The 22,719-nt window shown below is 38.9% G+C and overlaps 1 protein-coding gene across 20 annotated transcripts in view; it reads left to right on the forward strand.

Moving 5' to 3' along the window:
* The window catches only part of TRIM2 (tripartite motif containing 2), a 119,424-nt gene that overhangs the window by 59,789 nt on the left and 36,916 nt on the right, over positions 1–22,719 (forward strand). For 6 of the 20 annotated variants that reach the window (XM_050946387.1, XM_050946386.1, XM_050946383.1 and 3 more), the window contains exons 2-5: positions 7,453–7,634; positions 9,637–9,874; positions 21,444–21,595; positions 22,435–22,615. In XM_050946387.1, the coding sequence (XP_050802344.1) occupies positions 7,501–7,634; positions 9,637–9,874; positions 21,444–21,595; positions 22,435–22,615 (705 nt within the window). In that variant the 5' untranslated portion in view covers positions 7,453–7,500. Of the gene's footprint in view, positions 1–1,796; positions 2,165–7,452; positions 7,635–9,636; positions 9,875–12,148; positions 12,498–19,209; positions 19,434–19,532; positions 20,272–20,834; positions 20,938–21,443; positions 21,596–22,434; positions 22,616–22,719 lie in introns of those variants that run through there. The other 14 variants (XM_050946385.1, XM_050946388.1, XM_050946396.1 and 11 more) reach the window with 13 other exon arrangements.

Genomic DNA, 22,719 nt, shown 5'->3' on the forward strand with positions numbered 1-22,719 from the left:
TACAAAATCAAAGCATTCCGTATAGGGTTACCAGATAGCAACTGTGGAAAAATCAGGACAGGGGGTGCAGGGTAATAGGTGCGTATATAAGAAAAAGTCCCCCAAAACAGGACTGTCCAGTTTTTTAAAGAGACAGTCATCTGGTCACCCTAATTCTGTAGGAACAAACAGATTTTGTCTACATTTTTGACAGGAAATTATAGAAATTAAATACTTGATAAGGTTGAAATATTTCATTTAGACTAGTTTAGACTTATCACATAATATTAAAGTCAAAATGATAAAGATGAAATAAACATTGATAAAGTCAAAACAATGATTTGGAATGTCTCAATTCAAGAAAAATTATGCTATTTCAACTTTTTTATTTTATGTTATGTTTTTGGTCTTGATTTGGGACAAAACAAACTTTAGAAATCTCAGAATTTCCAATGAATTGGGAATTCTGTTCTTTGACTAGCTCTGCTTATATCTTAAGGCACAGGGTGAGCTTGTGATAGATTATAGAAAACTTTGACAAACTTTTGAGAGCCTGCTTACACTTGAGAAAAAGCAATATTAATGAGCTTAAGTTTGGTGTATTCTAATATGGCTTGCATGCTGTTTGCCTGGTCAGTGCAGATGGGGAATAACTATATTCTATAAACAATGTTTAAAGAGTCTAGAACCAAGGTTTTTAATTCTGATTTCTAAGAGCATTTTGCCTGGTCCAATTAAGTGATAAATAATCTTTTATCTTTTTAATGTGGATGGATCCTTAGAGTCCTTGTGTGTGTTGGAACTTCAATAACACCTGGTAGCTAGAACACTTGCATAAGAGAAACATAGACTCATATATTTAGAGATGTATGCAAAAAGATCATGGCTGTTTGTTATATTAGAGGACAAAGCTAATTTTATTTTGCTTGACTTCAGTAGTTTCTGTGTACTCAACATCTTTCTGATGGGATCAGTGACCTGTTTTGCACACCTGAGGACATAAAATTGAAAACAAGCTTTTATTTTATTTTTTTATTTATTCATTTTTGACAGGTAAATGGAATAGGGGAGTGAGGCACAAAACTGATTGATTAAAAAAATACCTCAGCAGATCGTCAGCTGTGCTTTGATTGTTCGCATTTAAGGTGATAATAAGGATAATAATTGCTGCCGTATTATCATTTTGCTTGTGTTTGAGTAAGCTGAAATACCCCGTTTGTGGTGCATGAAATTTCTGTTGGTTTATGTGCCAGAAGTACAATTTTTTTATTTTTATTTTATTTTTTTAAGCAATTCTCTTGTTCTGCTTTTATACATCTGGGGAAATCACAGAACACTTTTCTCTCCTATCTTAAAGTTGGGGTAAGGAAGATATATTTTTCATAGGGCTCTAAAGACTGGAAAATCAGAGTGAAGTGCATTAGTCTTAAGCTTTTATCTTCTTTATATATGTTGTGTTCGTTTTATCTGTGGTGACTGTCCTGATAATTGATGTTCTGTAATATTCACTCCCCCTCTCTAAATTAAATCCTTATTCTGATCTGAGTAATATTTGCATATGTATTTCTTAGCTGCACTGGCACATCAGATGCACAGTGGTAGCTGTCTCCGCCTGCTAATCCTGTAATAACATTCTAGTGACCAAATTCAATGGCTCTGCCTGAGCCTTGAAACAGCTGATTGCTGACTAGGGAAGAGGGGGTGGGAGGGAGGAAGGGGGAAAAAAAAACAGCGAATCTCATTGCAGCTCTCTGCTGCATCCCTATCCCACAATCCCTTGCACAATTTGGTGCAGTCTTTCAACACAGGCTGCGTGAAAGAAAGATATGCTAAATAAAGGTTGATTGGTTTGAATCCTGAAAGGGTCTCCCACTTGTTAATGACCCAGGGAGGAAAAAAATTCATGATGACTTCACTGGGCCTCCTCTTATTTCTTCCATTTTTCTTTACACCTGTCTTCTCTGTGGAATGGAGCATCACCACATAGAGCAAAAAATATGCTGTGCCTCTAATAATGACTGTGCTGTCAGGGGTTGTTAAACAGTTTCATGCTTGAGACTCTTAAAGTTGAAATATTTACAGAATAATGTTTTGCTTGTTTGGATTACTGAGGAACTGCAGCTCCATCCCTGAAAGGATTTTATCCTCAGCACGCACTGATTAAGCTATTTATCTACAAAAATGGGTAGGTCTGAAATGTTCATTTGCTCAGTATTATGCCTGGTGACTACTATTGGGTCACCCCTTCTGTTCTGGCACTGTTTGTTTGTTCTTTATGATGCTGCATGCTGTAGTAAATGAAGATGCTTGCTCTATATTTTAAACAGTGGCACCAAACTGATTACAAGGGTGGGAGAGACCGGAATGCAAAAATGAGTTTTTACACAAGTGTACTAGATTTCTGTATGTTGATGAGAATGACTAATTTATTCTGTATTTTGACTTTGTGTTCTGAGACCAGTTTTGTAGCTGTGGCTGTAACTGGATCGAATTCCTCATTTTATTCCTGTGCAGGTAGACAGGTAGGCATAATATCTGGTTGATGGAAGTTTACCCGTGTATAATGCTATCTCTGAAGCAGCATGATTTAGACTCACCCATCCTTTCCTACAGATCTTTCTGACAATTCCATTGTAAATGTTGCCATTGGAAACCTATTCATTCATAATACATGAATAGACCTAGGTTCTGTATATCATTGATAAGCAGCAGACAAGGAAACAGCAAATTATTTGGTTTATTCTGATAGCCTTTCAGTCTTTTAGTTGCAGTTCTGGGTGGGTGGAGTTCCTTGATAGCACTGTCTTCAAGGAGGGAGAGTTCTCCCATTTTATAAAAAAGAACTATGGAATTTAACAAGTAATTATAATTTTTTTTTGTATGTGGACAATCTTACAGGACTTTATAGATAATTAAATTCCTGTTGTAGAAGCATAGGGAGAATAAGACATAAATTCTTAATGTGAGAGTATTTAACCATTGCAACCACTTACCACAAGTCGTGGTGGATTTTCCAACATTGACAATTTTTTTAAAATCAAGACTGCATGTTTTTCTAAAAGATATGGTCTAGGAAATATTTTTGGGAAGTGTTATGGCCTATGTTCTAAAGGAGGCTAGACTAGACGATCACAGTGGAGCCTTCTGATCTTGGAACGTATGAATCTATTGAAAGTCTAAAGGTTGTGTGGTTTTTTCTTTTTCAGAAAAGAGCTGTAGGAAGAATATTTATTCTCTATTAAACTGTACAGGTTTTTTTAGAATAAGTCTTATAGGATGTCATTTATAGAACCCTAATGGGTTTTATCGCTATGAAATTCTACTGGATGCCCTTTTCCATAAGGGTGGGGCTGCATGCTGACATTTCTTACTGAATTTGTGTACACTTGTTAGGGTTGGGATTTTTTTAAACTATTAGAACTGTTTTTTTTTCTTTGAGCTTGAAAGGATATTTTGAGTGAAAATTGATAAATATTTCCATACAGAAAGATAAGAGACAAAATGCAATCATTGAGCAGTGGGTGGGTGACAAAGAATACTACTTTTTTCTATGAGCTCTTATTCTGGAATTGGTTTAGCTAAGATCTACTGGGTTTCCAAAGTGGCATGCTCATAAAATCAGAGGATGGGGTTTTTGATGTATTTTTATGTGATAGTCCACACACCTTCAGCTTTAGAGAGAGAGTTCTACAGAGAGAGAGAGAGATCTGTAATATATATGTTGAGACTCCCAAGGTCTTACATTAATTTTAAACACTGAGGGCCATTCTTATTCCACCTGGTTCAGAAGCTAGATTATAATGCCATTAACATGTAGGGCTGCCAATTTTGGTTGGATGTATTCCTGGAGATTTCATCACATGACATAATCTTTAATTGAAGATTAGGTCAATTTTTAATTCCTGGAGACTCCAGGCCAACCTTGGAGAGTTGGCAACTAAATTAACATGCTGTGTAGTTTTAGCCATGTTGGTCCCAGGATATTAGAGAGACAAGTTAGGTGAGGTAATATCTTTTATTGGACCAACTTCAGATTGTGAAAGAGACAAGCTTTAGAGTCACACTGCGCTCTTCTTCAGCAGACCTGAAGATATTGCATCACCTACCTTGTGTCTCTAATGCCTTTAATAGAGGAAAAGAAGGTCCTGTGTTCTGTAAAACAAAGCAGTAGTCTGCACCCAAATGTTAGCCAAATGGCTTTTCTGCAGTGAGGATATTTGGAAGTAAAAAATTTAAATTTAAACCACATAAAGAGTTCCAGAAGTTTTGGCTAAATGTGACAATCAAAAGATGGGATTATATAATGTTGTCCTTTTTAAAAATTACTGTTACTCTGGCTAGATCCTTAATTATCCTATATTTCAGGGCTGTTTTAACACTGTGTAGTGCTGCTGCTGCCATAAAACAAAATAAAAATGGTCTTTTAACCAATTTCTAGGAGTGTTATTTAAGAGAGGCAGCTCTTAAACAAGTAGTCCTTGATTACTCCTTTAGTAGTCAGTGGGTAAAATTCCACCCTGGCATAACGCCATTGATTTAGTAGAATTACACTCAGGATGAATTTGGCTCAGTGGGATACTTGCACAAGTGAGGGTTGCAGGATCAGACATTTAATCTCCAATCCTGCAAACACTTACATATTAAACTATTCTCTGGAACGACTGGTATGTATGAAATTTCATACATAAGTGTTTGCAGAATCAAGGACTAAGATTGTAATTTGTTGAGCTATTTCAGTCTGGTTATATGCAATGACAGGTGCTCACTATAGTTTTTGTTTTGTTTTTTTAAAAAAAAAAAGAAAAGAAAAAGCTTGTAGCATGAAGACACTCACATTTGTTTGGTTTAATCAGAAATAACTTCAGTCTGTATACCCCATGATATATCAGTTTGTCTGAAATCCATAGTCTGTCTCCTAAAAGTATACATGAGGGGGCAGCGTCACAGAGGGAAGAGAACCAGCGAAACAAGCTTCCGTAAAAATAAAAACCCTAACTGGACCAAATTCTGCCTTAAGTTGCACATTTGGAAACCCATTCATTTCAGCAGAGTGACACAATCCGGACTTGCTGTGTTCTAGACAAAATGTGTATTGAACATTTTAAATGGAATGTAGTTATTATTAAACTCTTGTCCATGGTTTCTTTGGATGATTAATATCTTAAACCTAAAGTGGATAGGATGAGATCTGTATAAAATATTCGATTTACAATGAGCTTCGGAACTGTAATTGATCAGACAGCTGAAAGATCTTTGACTGTAAATAAGTCTCTGCATTCACTTAAACATTTTAGCTGTAAAGATCCTGAAATCTTTAATGAGACAAAATTCCCATTCAAATAGTGAGAGTTTTTGCCTGAGTAATAACTGCAGCAATGGACTTGAGGAATATTTTTCTTTTAAGAATTTCATTTACTATGATGAATGCTCTTTATATTACAGACATGAAATGGCTGAGGGTGTTACTTTTTACATTTGACACCCATATCCTGGTTGTAACCTGCTTTTTAGTGCATGCAGGCAGTCTTTCTGTTTTTCACTCTTGTTTTCTTTTTTTTTTTTTTTAATTTCAGGTTAGTACAGAGTGGGGAGCAGATGGAACTGTGAATTAATGATCAAATACGTTTCCTTCCAATCACATCTTTGAAACTCCCCAAGCCTTCCATCCCAGTGGACTGATGCATTTTAATATTTGTCTAATACTCCATTTTTGATCTCGCTTTCAGAAGCTGGTTGGTTTGGCTTTTTTATTTTTGGAAGCTATTTTTTTAACTCAAACATTTAACATGTAACATGATCACATAATCAACTGTGTGTGCATTATGCACATGCACCTGGTATAAGTTCACGTATACAATTAAGTGCATTTATATTGTTATGGAGAAAACTGAAACAGAACAGTGACAATAAAGAAATACATTTTTAAAACACATTTATACAGGAACCAAAAATATAGTATAAGATTTAATACTGTAACCACTAATGTTAGAGCTGAAATAATAAAACAAGGGAAACCAGTGACCAGTCTCCCCCCCCCCCCCGCATATAAATTGCATATGTTCTCTTCAATTCATACTACTTAATGTTTTAATTGTGAATAATTTTATGACTCTTTGCTCATTACAAGGTGATCCCTAGAGGACTCCAGCTTCTTTAAAAAGCCAGTGCAAGAAGTTTGCCAAACCAAGAATATCTCTAGTGCAGGAATAGTGCTGTGTTTATTGGTTAGAAGGAAAATAAATTACTGCATTTGACTTCCTACAACACTTCTTTTGTGCCTGCAGTTTTGCTGCGCGTGTTTTGCTAGCATTTCCTAATACATTTTAACATGTAGTTTTCAGTTCCTTTTGTTGGATGCTGCTGCTGCTTTTTTCTTCCCCGCATTTTCTCTCCTTAACTATTACCTGTTTTATGTACGTCTATCATTTCTGTATTATTCCACTGACTCAGAGACAGGTTTTTCTCCTTATGATGACCCTGTTTTGTGGCCATTGTCTTATCTGAGGAGCAGGATTTCCAATTCTGTTTCTGACCCCTATTTCTTGAGGAGTAAAAACTTGCTGCTGTGTCTCCAGATTGTCACATAGTTCTCCCCCTTTACATTATTTTTGCCATGATGGCATGAGCAGACTTCAGTCACAGAAATGTGGGGATGTTCATTTTTGGGGATGTTCTATTTCTTACAGCTATTCTCTGACTGTTTCCTGGATCTCCTTCTTCCTTCTCTGTCAACTGCTGCTGGTGCCAACTGCTGTGATGGGCAGGATGATGTGTTAGTTTTGGGTCTCCTAGGTACCTAACCTAGGCTACTTTACTGAACCCATTCATGTAGTATCTGATCACCTTCTCCTTCTCAGCACTCAGTTGGTTCTGAAGCTGAGGCTCCTTTCCCTACCAGAAACCAAACATGTCCCATCTTTGGCTCCATCTGCACTAGCACGGAAACTATGTTGGGCAACTGACTTTAAAATTTGATTTATACTAAAGTCATTTAGCTGGCTTGTGCCATCCCAGTGCAAGCATTCCACAAACTGTCTTCCACACTCTAGAAAATGGTTCTGTTTGTGAAGCTCTGGCTGGAGAAACTGATATGAAGCTATTTTTAAAAAGGTCCATGTTTAAAAATGGTTCTATTGCCAGGGTAGACAGATTCCTAGACATATTTGAATCACAGAGTATGGAAGAATTGACAATGGCTGCAGCACAGGCAGCCCTGTAACTCTTACAATGCAACTGCAACATACTTTTCCAGAGAACCCACAGAGACACAGGTTTTTATTATATAGTGTGATAGAAATGGCTGACCATTTCCAGGCTGTAGGTGGTGATATGGCATTTTGAAAGTTTTCCTTCTGTATTTTGATCTAAATGGAAATATTGCCCTCTAAATCAGGATGAAGTGTATTGGAGAACTGGCTATTAAAATGGGCATTTCAAGCTGATTAAAACTTCCCCTCCCTCCCTCTGTTTCAGCAGTGTGCAGGGTAGAAGGGATCAGGACCCATATGTCAATGGTCTAGGATGGCCAGTGAAGGCTCCAACATCCCAAGTCCTGTGGTGCGACAGATTGACAAACAGTTTCTGATTTGCAGCATATGCCTGGAACGTTACAAGAACCCCAAAGTACTTCCCTGTCTGCACACTTTCTGTGAGAGGTAAGAGCTATTTTTTTTCCATGTTTTTGGTTCATGGTTTTTCATTCATTTAGTTATCACAGTGCATACCCGCAAACCTACGATTATCTTCAACCATATACCTTCTGTCTGTCTAGGTCATCCTGAAGCATGCTTCTAAATTCAAGATTAGGGAGGTGAACTGCCATTGTTCATATTGGGCAATAAGCAGGAGACAGCAACAGAGTATCTGGAATCCCAAATTTTTATGTTTATAAGTGAATGTTGTATGCTTTTCCCTTCTTTCAGTCCACCGTCCCCTTCTGGTTTTGCCTTGTTAAAAAGAGCCAGGACCAAACATAGTTATTGCTCTGTAAGTTAGAGTATGTCTAAACTTCAAAAACAGGTGTGTTCTTAACTGGGGTCAGCTAACCAGCGTTATCTAGCTTGGGTTAAAATATCAGAGGAGACGTAGCAACTTGGGTTAGCAGCTTGAGTTCAGGTCTATAGGGCTGTATTTAGCTCTCTAAATCCAGCTGAAATACCTGCTTGTAAAAGGCTTCTGGTTAATGGCGAAGAACTGTTCCTGAAGGAATCTTAGAGATTCTTCAGAGATACAGTGGGCCTGATTCTATATTTTCAATGGCTTTACAGTGATGAGTAACTCTCTCTATTAAAGTCCATGACGTTTTTTGATTTACATAGGAATGAGACGAGAATCAGGTCAATGATATATTAAAATCCATTGTCCTTTTCATTTACTGTGGTTCTATAAGATGTTATTTCTGAATGACAAATGTACTGGGAGTGGAATGGCCTTTGCTTGTAACAGTACTGAAAGTTCTGTATCTCCTAGCCTGTCATAGAATTTAGAGACCTTAAAGCCTGACTTCAGTCTAATTTATACCACTGTAAATTAGAAGTAAATCAATAAAGCTAATAAAGGGAGTTACACCAACATGAAAATGGTGTGCAATCAGAATCAAGCCTTTAGATTGTCAGTTTTATACTGATCAGTCCACTGTTAGAAGCAATAAAAATGTTGTTTTTATTAAGTAGAGAAATAATTCTTGAATGTCCAACTTTTCGACATGCCATATTAAAATATTGACTTGTAATTAACGATCATTCTTTCACAGTGTAGGTAATGCATGGTATGTAAAAAAAATTCCCTCAGAAAGGAAATCTGAAAATATATCTGACTTCCACTTTTGGTCTGACTGTCTCTCCAATGCAGCTAGCACTATTTTAGAATTATATTTTACACCAAATTGAGGAGAGAAGGAAAAAGTGGTTTTTGAAAAGTCAGTCTAAAAAATACAGTTTAGAATCCTTTGTTTGACCCAGGAGATTTAGCTTGTGGTAGACTTTCTTATTTTACATACAGAAGTATTGGAGAATTAAAGTCAAATGGTTCTTCATGTGAATATATAGTTCAGGTGTTAAACATCACTTTCTAGCTCAATTTGCAGTGGGTATTGCCAATATCACTGAAGTATAATAATTTCAGTTTTGTGTGGGTGAAGAGCAAAATGGTTTCTGGCACATAGTGGTTGCTTTCCACAGTGAGCCAAATAAAATGGCTGAGGGCCTTTGTAGAAGGCACATAGCATGAAATCCTGGCTTCACAGAAGTCAATGCCAAAGCTCCCATTGGTTTTATTGGGAACTGGATTTGGCCCTAAAATATTAAAACCAAAGATTAAAATTAAACAAGGAGAATTGTTTGGGAAAGACAGCAGCTTAACCAATGGATTGAAGAGACACAAACTCTTGAAGGAACTTATATTTGTCCTATCAGATCAGATATTGGGTACATCAAATCTAGTCTCCTGCATTCTTTGTGTGTAGGAGTAGGATGTATGAGTGGGAGGAAAGATTAGAGAAGAAATTCCTTCCTGACCTTCATGATGGCTCGCTTTCACCCTTGCTATACAAACTACAGCTGTTGCTGGTTAAAAATGATTTTCTTTAAAAAACAAAGTATTTCTAAGAGCTCTTGGGTTTTGATGCTACTCTCTGTTTTCAATCTTTCCTCCCAACAGGTGCTTGCAGAATTACATTCCAGCCCACAGTTTAACCCTTTCTTGCCCAGTGTGCCGGCAGACCTCCATTCTGCCAGAGAAAGGGGTTTCTGCACTCCAGAACAACTTCTTCATCACTAACCTGATGGATGTCCTGCAGCGAACGCCAGACAACAGCATCGAAGAGTCCTCCATCTTGGAGACTGTCACAGCTGTTGCTGCAGGAAAACCTCTCTCCTGCCCCAACCATGATGGAAATGTAAGTGAAATGATTTCAGGTAATGCATGCTAAACTAATCACCCTAGCTTATAACAATGGTGGTTTTTCAGATAGCAGGGATAATGAGAACCACAGCAGTTTTCTCTCTCTCTCTCTCTCTGATATCTATCTCAACAAGGTTAAAACTTGTTTTAAAGGAACAATACTAGAGCAGACCGCCTATTCATTAATAGGTGGGTTAAAGCATCTTATAATATTCAGGATATTCTTTTCTTACTGCTCAGCTCAGTTGCTATTGTCTCTATACTTGCTTACCTGCTTCTTTTCTAGAGCACAGTAAGAACACTGTCAAATTTACAGGGTCTGTTGTGCCAATGTGCCCTTTCTGATCTCTTCGAATGCCCTCCTTCAGGTGTTAGATCTTGTGCCTTTACCTCTTCCAGGGTAGAATTCTGCAAATCCGCCACTCTTAGGCTCCGCCCTGGGATACAGTACCCAGTACACCAACCCTCAAGGGTTTGCAGAAAAGTGGCTTATCTTGTTTTTTCTTTACAATCCCCTATTAAAATTCATTCAGGAAACATTCCAGGAATAGTGTCAACACACAGTTTTCATAAACTACTACAGAGCAACTCTGAGTCCATGTCTGTCATACAATTTCCAAATGTTTCATTGAACCTGGTTTGGAACATGAATGTTCCAGCTCTTCTTATTTCTTAGCCTGTTTCTAAAGCATAAAAAGCAGGCCATGTTGCAAACCTTGTTCTCCTTGTGTTCTAAGATGAGTGCTGTGTTTGTTCTATAAGCCAAGAAATTTGTGACAAACTTTCAAGGCAATTTTTTTTATGTGACTCAGTTTTGGTACTGGTATAATAGAAACAGTCGCTCTATAATACCAGCATCCATCAAATAAAATAACAGTTGCTTACCCTTCCATTATTGGTGTGTGTGTGTGTGTGTGTGTGTGTGTGTGTGTGTGTGATTTATTATTATTTCAGTATTGTAATAACCCATTGGAATCCCAGTTATGGACCAGGATCCCATTGTGCTAGATGCTGTACAAACAAGACAGTCCCTGTTCCAAAGAGCTCAACATCTAAATTCGATTTCTGTAGTTATTTTTACCTCTTGTGGGAGTAAGTTCTATAATCTAGGTCCAGATACTGTAAAAGTTCTGGCTCTGGCGTTCATGAGGCACCTCCTATTAGCTAATTATTCCACTGGTCCATGGAAACATACTGGTAACTGTGATGAGTGGTCAGGTGGTAGGGCCAATCCCACGATGGACTCTATCAGAAGAGAGATCCTGAACAAGGCTAATAACTGAAAAGCCAGACTTGAAAGCAGCACACCAGAGTGATGTGTCCACTGTAATCTGTTTTGCTAAGCAAATAAGTTGCTGCATTTTGTTGCATTTGGAGCTTTTCCAGGGTGTTAGCTTCTGGGCATAAGTTCCTATAAATGAACCTAGATCTTATGATTACTTGGATCACTATGGTGAGTTCTGTGGCTAATTGCAGATGGAAGTGGGCATCTTATGCTGCCATTGCTAGTTTAGGTATCCAGTGTATCCAAATGCATTGAGCAGTCCCAAAGACTTTTGAGGGCTGCCAACCAACATAACATAACTATGTGAGTGTAAATGCCCTAGATGGTTCAGAATGTTTCAGCAAGAGTATACTTTCCAGAATGCTTCTCTTTCTACCAGCAACAGCTCTCCGTTTTCTGGGCTCAGCTTTAGCAAACTGCTCTTCATTTGAGTGCTGACTTCAGGTAGCCAGTGAGTAAATTATGGGGTGATGCTCACATTGGAGAGCAGTGATCAGGAACTGGCTATCATCTGCATTCTGTTGACATTTCAGCCTATGTTGTTTCACCTGCTATCCCAGAGGCTTTATATAAATGTTAAATGATATGGGGAGGAGGACTGAGCTTTGTGGGAGTCCATATGCTAGGCCTTTGGCAGTAGGGTTGGGTAGAATTCCTGGAGGTTTCATCACATGACATTATCTTTAATTAAATGTTAATCTTTAATTTCTGGAGACTCCAGGACAATCCTGGAGGGTTGGAAACACTATTTGGTAGTTGCCATAATGACCACCTGAATTCAGTCTAAAGGGAAGGACCTCAGCCGTTTTAGAGCATTTCCATTCACCCATGTATCTTCTGTGAGAAAGTACAAGAATATATAGTGATAAAATGTATCATTTGCTGCAGAGAGGTGCAACAGAATGAGTGTGGCTGCTTTCCCCTTATCTATGAACAGCAAGAGCTCATCCAGCAGAACAAAAAGTGCTCTGTCATGCCCTGACTGAGACACATCCAGGATATTGGCTGTTTTTTTTTTTTTTGCTAGTCTCTCATTTAACTGGCTTTCAAAAGGGAAGTTTAGATGCTGGGCAGTAATTTGCACAGTCTCTAGTATTGAATAATGGACTCTTTTTTAGCATTGATTAGTTTATTGCGTGTGTCCAGGAATGGCGGGGGGGGGGGGATGTTTGTTAAATGTCCATACCTCATTTTAGATGGGAAAATATCTGTTAGTAGGTCAGAGTCCCAGATGTTCTGTACTCTCTTGCTCCCAAACAGATGTTGCTCCTGCTTCACAGACCACTTCATTTCTTCATTCTCCATTGGTAACAGCTCGAACCCATGAAAACTGGTAAAGACTTCTGTGAACAGTCTACTTTAGGCTAGATGAGAACGAATGGAGTGAATCTGTGACAGTCAGGTGCTGTTACAGGGAACTGAAAGTGCATTTGACAGCCGTAGAGAAACATGCTGAGGGCTAAATGTGAGATTTGAGAGAAGATGGGACTTTGGGCAGGGGGGGAAGGCAGGGAGACATTAAGTAAACATGGTTATGTATTTGTGCCACAGTTGTAGGAATGGGCAGTCACGTCTCCATTAACCCCTCTCTTCCTACTGTTTATTACCTTTTTCATTCTAGTTTGGATATTGCATTGCAGGTCATACCATTGTGTTTTTATTATCAAGTGGGCAGGAAAACGCACATTTGATACAAAGCCTGGTAATATTTAAATACAATGTATTTTTGGTTTGGAAATAAAATATATTTTTATTTTATGGAAGTAGTTTTTCATCCCTCCAATGATGCTGGATTAAGTGAATAAAAATCCCCTTGACTAAAATCGGATAAATACTGGTGTGTGGGAGGGAGGTCAAAACTGTTTCACTGGCTTGGTGCCTGATTTTAGTTTAACCTTCTTCAGTCCTTGTAAATTCTATGATCTCTCTGCCTGTGTGCCACTTAATCTAACCCCTCTCATTTCTCAATTTATTTATATCCCTCTATTAATTTTTTTAAAACAAATCCTTGGACGTGACATCTTTGTCATGTGCTCTCTTGTGATAAGAGAAACTCAGTCTTATATGTCAGAGACTATTTCCTGTGTTTGAACTATGAATAGGTGCTTCCTCACACTTTTTTCCTTTACATTTAGGATAATAGGTCATATATACTGTAAAACTTTCAAATCTGAGTGCATAAAGTTTGACTCTTACATTATATTTAGGCACTGAGATAAGAGTGGCTTTATTTCAAAGGTCCTGAGCACCTGCAGCTTCCGTTGAGAATAAAAGTCAAACTTCAGGCACTAAGGTTTGAAGATTTTGACCTAGAATCATAGAAGTTAGAAATGAGAGAGAATTATTAGATCATCAAATTCATTTTCTTGCAACTGCAGCATATAGTCCTACGCTAGAGAATGTGAGCTGTTAAATTGATACTGCACTTGCTGTTTACATAGAAGACCAAAAGGAAGTGACATGTTAATGTGCATGTACCAGGGCCTATCTAGAACTGAAGAATTTATTGTAAACTTGTGTGAATGCAACTTGCTACTGTACTGTCCACTTGAAAATTCACTTATCTTTTGATGCTCACAAGAAGTGTTTAGAGTAACATTAAAATCCTTGTCATTCCACCATCTTTTGTACTTCCCAGTATGCTACTTACTTATGTATTTCAGTAGACTGTAATCTCTATTGTGTACTATCCAGTGTTCAGTACTGTCATAAATATAAAGGAAAAGGTAACAACCTTTATGTATGCAGTAATATCAAATCCTTCCTGGCCAGAGGTACAGAATCACTTACCTGTAAGGGGTTAATCAGTTCAATTAACGTAGCTGGAACCTGACCAGAAGGACCAAAGGGAAAAACGATACTTTCAAATCGGGGGGGGGGGGGGGAAGGAGGGGAGGAAGGTTTTGTTTGTGTTCTTTGTTTTGTTCCCTCTTGGGACAAAGAGAGAGACCAAGCAGGCAACCCAGCTCCTACTGAAATGATCTATCTAAAATTACAGAAATTGTAAGTAATAGCAAGGAAATGCAGTAGATTATCTTTTGTTTTAGCTTGTGGATTTTCCCTATGCTAAGAGGGAGATTTATTCCTATTTTGTAACTTTGAAATTGAGCCTAGAGGGGAATCCTCTGTGTTTTCAATCTTTTTATTACTCTGTAAAATTACCTTCCATCCTGATTTTACAGAGGTGCTTCTTTTACTTATTTATTTTATTTATGTATTTATTTATTAATTATAAAGTTCTTCTTTTAAGAACCTGATTGGTTTTTAGTATCCTAAAAACCCAAGGGTCTGGTCTGTCCTCACTCTGTTAACCTATTGGTTGGCATATTATTCTCAAGCCTCCCCAGGAAAGTGGGTGAAAGGGCTTGGGGGGATATTTGGGGGTGGTGGTGGTGCAGATAGGGCTCCAAGTGGCCCCTCCCTGAATGTTTGTTTAAATCACTTGGTAGTGGCAGCAATACCGTCCAAGGAAAGGAATTTGTGCCTTGGGGAGGTTTTAACCTAAGCTGGTAGAAATAAGCTCAGGGGGTCTTTCATGCAGGTCTGCACATCTGTACCCCAGAGTTCAGAGTGGGGAGGGACAGGGCTGGTGCAAGGATGTTTCGCGCCCTAGGCAAAACTTCCGCCTTGCGCCCCCCTGCCCTGAGCCCCTGCCCTGAGGCGTCCCCCACCCCGCGGCAGCTCTGCCCTGAGGCACCCCCCTTGCGGCAGCTCCCCACCCTCTGCCCTGAGGCCCCCCCCCAGCCCACGTCCCAGCTCACCCCTGCCCCACCGCCTCCCTGAGCACACCGTGGCCGCTTCACTTCTCCCGCCTCCCAGGCTTGCAGCGCCAATCAGCTTAGGCGCCGCAAGCCTGGGAGGCCGGAGAAGTGAAGTAGCCACGGCATGCTCAGGGAGGAGGTGGGGCAGGGGTGAGCTGGAGCGGGGAGTGCCCCTGCATGCCGCCCCCGCCCCCCTTAATTACTGCAGGTGGCCCTCCCCGCGCTCCCCTGCCCCAGCCCCCTCTGCCTAAATGCCGGCGGCAACTGGGGTGGCCGAAGATCTGTCCACTGCGGTTGCTGCTGAAGAAAATGGCACTCCTCAAATCCTAGCACCCTAGGCAACCGCCTAGGTCACCTAAATGGTTGCACGGGCCTTGGGGAGGGAACCCTGACAAGTGCATTGTTGAGGCTAAAGAAATAGTGTATGTCAGGTTACCACTCTTATGAAGAATCTAAACAGCTGAGGTCATTACTGAGAGGTAAGAGCTTTTTGTCTCAAGGGGAGCTTTTAGGATACTAGCTGATATTTAACTTAGCTGGAGAGACACAATATTAGGATTCAGATACCTTTGTCTGGTTGAATTGAAAAGATATGTAAGATTTTGGTGTGTTTGTGCGTTGCATATTTGGTTTTTTTTAAAAACTCCACTGTAACCTTTGTAAACCTTTTAAAAAATTATTTAAAGCTTTACCTACTCCGTATGTGGAATAATAGCTCAATGTTGGTAGAACAAAAGTTAGTACTGGTAGGTTTTGCTGTATGGTGTATTGCTGCTTTAATTCAACTGTACACAAGATCAGTGAATGGAAGAAATTAAGCGCAGTACAACTTTGATTATCCTAATATAAATGTGGAGAAATGAAGTTTTTTGACTACTGACCATCTTTTCCATATAACAGACGTCAGGTGGCATAATAACTGGGAGCTTGGGATAAATGTGGTCTTACTGTAAGAAATTATTTCTCTCGAGTACATATATACTTCACTGTACAGATTAACATGTTGCTATAAGTGTCAAATGGTGGTAGACAACATACTCGGAGGCTTAAAAGCACCTCATTGTGCTGGCATAAGATTGGATGGTTTTAAGGTGGAGTCAGTGGGTGAGTCTTTCAAAAGCACTTAACATTGGTTTAACTCTGATCTCATTACAGCCAATGGTAAAAACTCTCACTGACTTCAGTGAAAGCAGAGTTGGGCTGATCATAGAATCATAGACTTTAAGGTGAGAAGGGACCATTGTGATCATCTAGTCTGATCTCCTGCACAATGCAGGCCACAGAATCTCACCCACTCACTCCTGTATCAGACCTGTGTCTGAACCATTGAAGTCCTCAAATCATGGTTTAAAGACTTCAAGGTACAGAGAACCTTCCTGATTGCTTTAGAATATCCAGCCCAATAAGATCAATTCAGGATTGCTTCCACCTGGAAATCAGAGGTTTGATCACGTTTTCTCAGTATATTTTGCAAGAACTTTCAGAATGCAAAGTTGTCATCAGCAAAAAAGCACATGTAATATCCTGTTCAGAAAAAAAAACCCATCCAACAGCACAGTGGTTCTCAACCAGGGGTATGTTTATACCTGAGGGTACCAAGAGGTCTTCTAGGGGGTATATCAACTCAACTAGATATTTGCCTAGTTTTACAACAGGCTACATAAAAAGCCCTAGTGAAGTGAGTACAGTCTAAAATTTCATATGGACAATGACTTGTTTGTACTGTTCTATATACTATACACTAAAAAGTAAGTACAATATTTGTATTCCAATTGATTTAATTTTTAAGTATGTGGTAAAAATGAGAACGTAAGCTATTTTTCAGTAATAATGTGCTGAGACACTTGTATTTTTTTTTGTCTGATTTTGAAAGCAAGTCGTTTAAGTGAGGTGAAACTTGTGGGTATGCAAGACAAATCAGACTCCTGAAAGGGGTACAGTACTATGGAAAGGTTGAGAGCCATTGCAGTAGCATATGTCTGTAGTTAGAACTAAATATAAAAGAACAAAATATTAAAAGTATTAGCAGGTTAAGAGATGCTAGACAAAATCTGGGGAAATCAGTTTCTAGGCAGGATTGACTTTAAACTAAGCCTAAATTGCATAGAATAACTTTTTTCCCCCCTTTCATGCCGTGAAACTGTCTAGATTGTGTCATATCAAAATGAAAAAAGATTCAGTGAAAAAAAATTAAAATATGTCTGCGGCAAAGGGGATTGTTCCTAGGGAGCCATATAGATGTTCTCTTTAGAACACAGCCACTCTTGCTGTTCAGGTTGTATGTGATTCGTTGGTATTGGAACAAGGAGAGAGAAGATTATCCAAGACTGATTTTTTTTCTATATGCCAGAAAGAGGTTTTTGGACAAACTGGAGCATATGTTCTAAATTGTTCCAGTCAAGGTCTCAAATGTATGTTTGCAGCAGCACATCAGGGTGCATTATACTGTATTCAGAAAGGGATAATTCAATGTAGTGCAGTAAAAATATGTATTTTAATTAGGGCTGTCAAGGAATTTAAAAAATCACAATCGCACTGTTAATAATAGAATGCCATTTATTTAAATATTTTTGGATATTTTCTACATTTTCAAATATATTTCAGTTACAACACAGAATACAAAGTGTACAGTGCACTTTATAATCTTTATTACAAATATTTGCCACTGTAAAATCAAATATTATTTTTCAATTCACCTAATACAAGTACCACAGTGCAATCTCTCTTTATCATAAAAGTTGAACTTACAAATGTAGAATTAACTGAATTAACTGCACTCAGAAGTAAAATCATTTAAAACTTTAAAGCCTACAAGTCCACTCTGTCCCACTTCTTGGTAAGCCAATAGCTCAGACAAAGCAGTTTGTTTACACGAGCAGGAGATAATGCTGCCCAATGTCACCTGAAAATGAGAACAGATATTTGCATGGCACTGTTGTAGCTGGCATCACAAGATATTTACGTGCTAAAGATTCATATGTCCCTTCATGCTTCAACCCCACCATTCCAGAGGACATGCATCCATGCTGATGATGGGTTCTGCTCAATAACGATCCAAAGTAGTGTGGACCAATGTGTGTTCATTTTCATCATCTGAGTCAGATGCAACCAGCAGAAAGCTGATTTTTCTTTGGTGGCTAAGGTTCTATAGTTTCTGCATTAGAGTGTTGCTCTTTTAAGACTTCTGAAAGCATGCTTCACACCCCGACCCCTTTGGGTTTTTGGAAAGCACTTCAGATTTTTAAACATTGGGTTGTGTGCTGTAGCCATTTTTAGAAATCTCACATTGGTACTTTCTTTGTGTTTTTGTCAAAACTGCAATGAAAGTGTTCTTAAAATGAACAACATGCGCTGGGTCATCATCCGAGATTGCTATAACATGAAATATATTGCAGAATGCAGGTAAAACAGAGCAGGAGACATACAATTTTCCCCAAAGAGTTCAGTCACAAATTTAATTAATTAAATTTTTTTCTTTAACAAGCATCATCAGCATGGAAGCAAGTCCTCTGGAATGCTGGCCAAAGCATGAAGTGGCATATGAATGTTTAGCATATCCGGCACGTAAATACCTTGCAATGCCGGCTGTAAAAGTGCCATGCGAATGCCTGTTCTCACTTTCAGGTGACATTGTAAATAGGAAGCAGGCAGCATTATCTCCCATAAATGTAAAGAAACTTGTTTGTCTTAATGATTGGTTGAATAAGAAGTAGACTGAGTGGACTTACAGAATCTAAAGTTTTTTACATTGTTTTGTTTTTGAGTGCAGTTACGTAACACGCACAATTTTTACATTTGTAAGTTGCACTTTCACGATAAAGAGATTGCACTACAGTACTTGCATGAAGTGAATTGAAATACTTTTTGTATGCCATTTATTTGTAATAAATATAAAGTGAGTACTGTACACTTTACATTCTGTGTTGTAATTGAAATGTATAAAAACATCCCAATATTTAATTTCAAATGGTAGTCTAGGTTTTAACAGTTTAACACTGTGATTAATTGTGATTTATTTTTTGAGTTAATTGCATGAGTTAACTGTGATTGATCAACAGCACTAATTTTAATCGTATCTAATTACACAAAAATTACATCACTTCACTAAAGAGTTTTGTAAAGTCTCTTAAATATAATAGTCAAATAAGTAAGAAACAGAGTTAACAACATCTTGACGGTGATGTAGAATAAGACACAGGAAATGAAGTGCATGACCATATGACAAAGACTTTCAGAGTTGTCTAAAGTCTGATATTTATTTTTCTTCTTTGTTGTTAATTTCAGTTACTTTACAACCATGAATGTCTCCAGCTTTGTTACATTTATTTTGTCTTAATCCTATTGTCACCTTGAGACTGAACCTCTAGCTCATGTTTATCAGTAAAGTGGCAGTTCTCCATGTGTGAAGAAACACCATCGAGATTCAAAGGGCCTCATCCTGTGAGGTGCTGAGCTCCCTGAATTCCCAGTGAATTCAGTGGGGGCTGATGATGCTCACTACCTTTCAGGTTTGCATGACTGAACCTTAATTTGTAAATTTTACATATTTTTTTCCTCTGCTTTTATACTCTACCTGATACTCTCTTCTCCAGCTGCTCCTTTGTCTTCTTTTTTCTGTAAAATAGTTTCCATGAGCTACCAACAAATAAATAAACCCTTATCTGTGTTGGCCACATCTTGGGGGTGGAGATGAGAGAAGCTTATTAAAGGAAAATACTGACTAATTCTCTTATGTGACAGACCCAGGCCAGTGTGGTACAGGAGTCTGTTAGAGGGCAAATATGCTAGTCACTGGCTGAGTAGTTTTCTGTTCCCTGAGTGATGAGAGCAGGGGCTGCACTGGAGTAATCAGGAACCTGCTAGAACCAGTTAAGGCAGACAGGCTGATTAGAACACCTGCAGTCAATCAATCAAGGCAGGCTCATCAGGGCAGCTGGATTTAAAAAGGAGCTCACTCCAGTCAGGGAGGGAGGAGTTAGAGGAGAGGAAGTGTGTGTGAGGAGCTGGGAGCAAGAGGCACAAGGAGCTGAGAGTGAGAAGGTGTGCTGCTGGAGGACTACGGAGTACAAGTGTTATCAGACACCAGGAGGAAGGTCCTGTGGTCAGGATAAAGAAGGTGTTTGGAGGAGGCCATGGGGAAGTAGCCCAGGGAGTTGTAACTGTCATGCAGCTGTTAAAAGAGGCACTATAGACAGCTGCAATCCACAGGGCCCTGGGCTGGAACCCGGAGTAGAAGGCGGGCCCGGGTTCCTCCCAACTCCTAGTCAGACACAGGAGGAGTTGATCCAGACTGTGGGGAAGATCACTGAGGTGAGCAAATCTGCCAATAAGCGCAGGACCCACAAGGTAGGGGAGGAACTTTGTCACACTTACCAGATAAAAATCTTTTGTCTTTTACCTCACTAATTCTCAGAACCTTCTTGGTCTTGCTAGTTACTTTGTGCAGCTCCTATAGAACGTTTTTGGCTCATGTGAACATAGCTGACTCACTCTTCCTCTCACAGACTTCTTGGTGTCAACATACTCAGTGCAGATGGCTCTGTTTAAGAGTTCTGAGTGCCAAAAACATGGGCCTAATTGCATGTGAAGCTGACACTGTTTGGAATTCACGAGTGTGCCGCCAGCTTCTCCCTTTGAGACACATTCTATGAGTGTCTTTATTTTTTAATAAATCTGACATTCCTTGTATATGTAATACAATACTCACTCTCTGTTTGGAAGTGGTAATATTTCAACTAACCTATGGGTTTTATATGTAGGACTTATCTGTTCCTTGTCCTTTTGTGAATGTATGCAGCTTTTGGTGCATATCCTAGCAAATGTAACAATCAGGTTTGTCTCTAAATAGAATGCAAACATTGCACTGGCAGTGTAACAGGTTGAAATGTTCTTTCCCTTTATAAATGTAGATCACTACTTCAGTCAGATCTCCACCTGAGATTGTTTTATGGGGATTGGAAATGGGATATGGAGCTTTTTCCCTTTTCGATCATTGGCTCAGATATGATCCAGGTCAGTGCAAATGACGGTCATGTTTGGTGATCTCAGTCTCCAGTTCATGTAGCGACATTATGAAAAACCCTGCTTGGCAGTCTCAGGAAAGAGGCTATGGATGACTTAGCACCAAGACTAAAGTGACCTGGTCTTCAGTGGCCGTTCATTCCATCACTGAATGGAGACACATTGTTATCTATTGTTGCACAGTGTCAGGAGAGTGTTATGGCTAGCTGCTGCTGCAGTATTGGTACTCAGTTTCTAGAGCTGATCTGATGTTTCTTACTAAATTCATTTAAAGCAGTTGCATTTGGTAGTTTCAAATAAATCAATGGCAATATCAGCTTTTAAGGAGTATCACAAATTTTAAAACAGCCACTTTCTTAAACACTTATGCTTTGTGCCAGGCTATAGTCTCAGGATTTGGGTAATATATTCAAAACATCCTTCCTGTAGCCTAAGAGATGCTGCAAGTGATGCTGTTGCTGTAATGTTAAATTTAGAACTGCACTCTCTTGTACCAGGTGATGGAATTTTACTGCCAATCTTGTGAAACAGCCATGTGCCGGGAATGTACAGAAGGAGAACATGCAGAACACCCCACTGTACCTCTGAAGGATGTGGTAGAACAACACAAGGCTTCATTACAAGTCCAGCTGGATGCTGTCAACAAAAGGTACACAAGTTATTCTGGCTTCACCATGACATACTGCTGTGCATTAGGTGACTGGTCAAGCTATTATTGAAATTGCTGTCTTAATCAGTTCACGCTGCCCCTTGTGGAACTGTTAGGTCTTCTAACATGATCCCCTGACTTGTTTTCCTTTACAGTGTGGTTTTGACTAACATTTTTAAATATTAATATTTTAGCAAAGAGGATCAAAAAAATAACTAGGTATCTTCTGCATGGTAGAGGCTGGGTCTTGTTTATACACCCTAACGAAGCGATGTAGAATGCTGGGGAGAAAAGTATTTGGTATGACATTTAGACACAGAACACATGAATGATACTTGGTCTTCAAAAATATATTAGAACTTTTTGGAAAATAGTGGAAGATGTGGGAAAGTTCCAATTTCCTCCTTTCGCACCCCTACAGAAGCATGAATGACTGTTTATCTTTAAAAGTCCTCCCTAGTAGAACTCCATCGGTTTCAGAGGAGTTCTACCAGAGAGGAGTTTGGCCCTAGAATGTCATTGATAATGCACCAATCTTTTGGTTTTGTTTTAAAAAGATTAAACGACTATACTGTAAGTAGGGTTGCCAACCTTCAAGGATTGTCCTGTAGTCTGCAGGAATTAAAGATGAATCTTTAATATTATGTGATGAAACCTCAGGAATACATCAAACCCAAATTGGCAGCCCTAATTGTAATAAAAGGAGCAGAATTTTGTTGTTGAAAAATACTGCCTTTAAAAAACACTTGGGAATGGGATTGTTTCATCACAGGATTTTAGGAACAAGGGACAAGACTGTTTTTTGAGATGCCAGTCATTGTAATTTATTTCCTCCACAGACTTCCAGAGATAGATTCTGCACTTCACTTCATATCCGAAATTATACGTCAGTTAGCCAACCAAAAGGCTAGCATTGTAGATGACATTCATTCCACTTTTGATGAACTACAGAAGACTTTAAATGTGCGAAAGAGTGTGTTGCTTATGGAACTGGAAGTGAATTATGGCCTTAAACACAAAGTAAGAGAGGTGTTCTTTTTCCAGTGACAGTTATTAATTTAATAAAACAATTCTTATAATGGCTGCATGATGCCAACAGGTAAAATTTATTGTCCAGTTATGCT

Source organism: Gopherus flavomarginatus, chromosome 3, assembly GCF_025201925.1.
Source record: "Gopherus flavomarginatus isolate rGopFla2 chromosome 3, rGopFla2.mat.asm, whole genome shotgun sequence".
Taxonomy (NCBI): domain Eukaryota; kingdom Metazoa; phylum Chordata; order Testudines; family Testudinidae; genus Gopherus; species Gopherus flavomarginatus.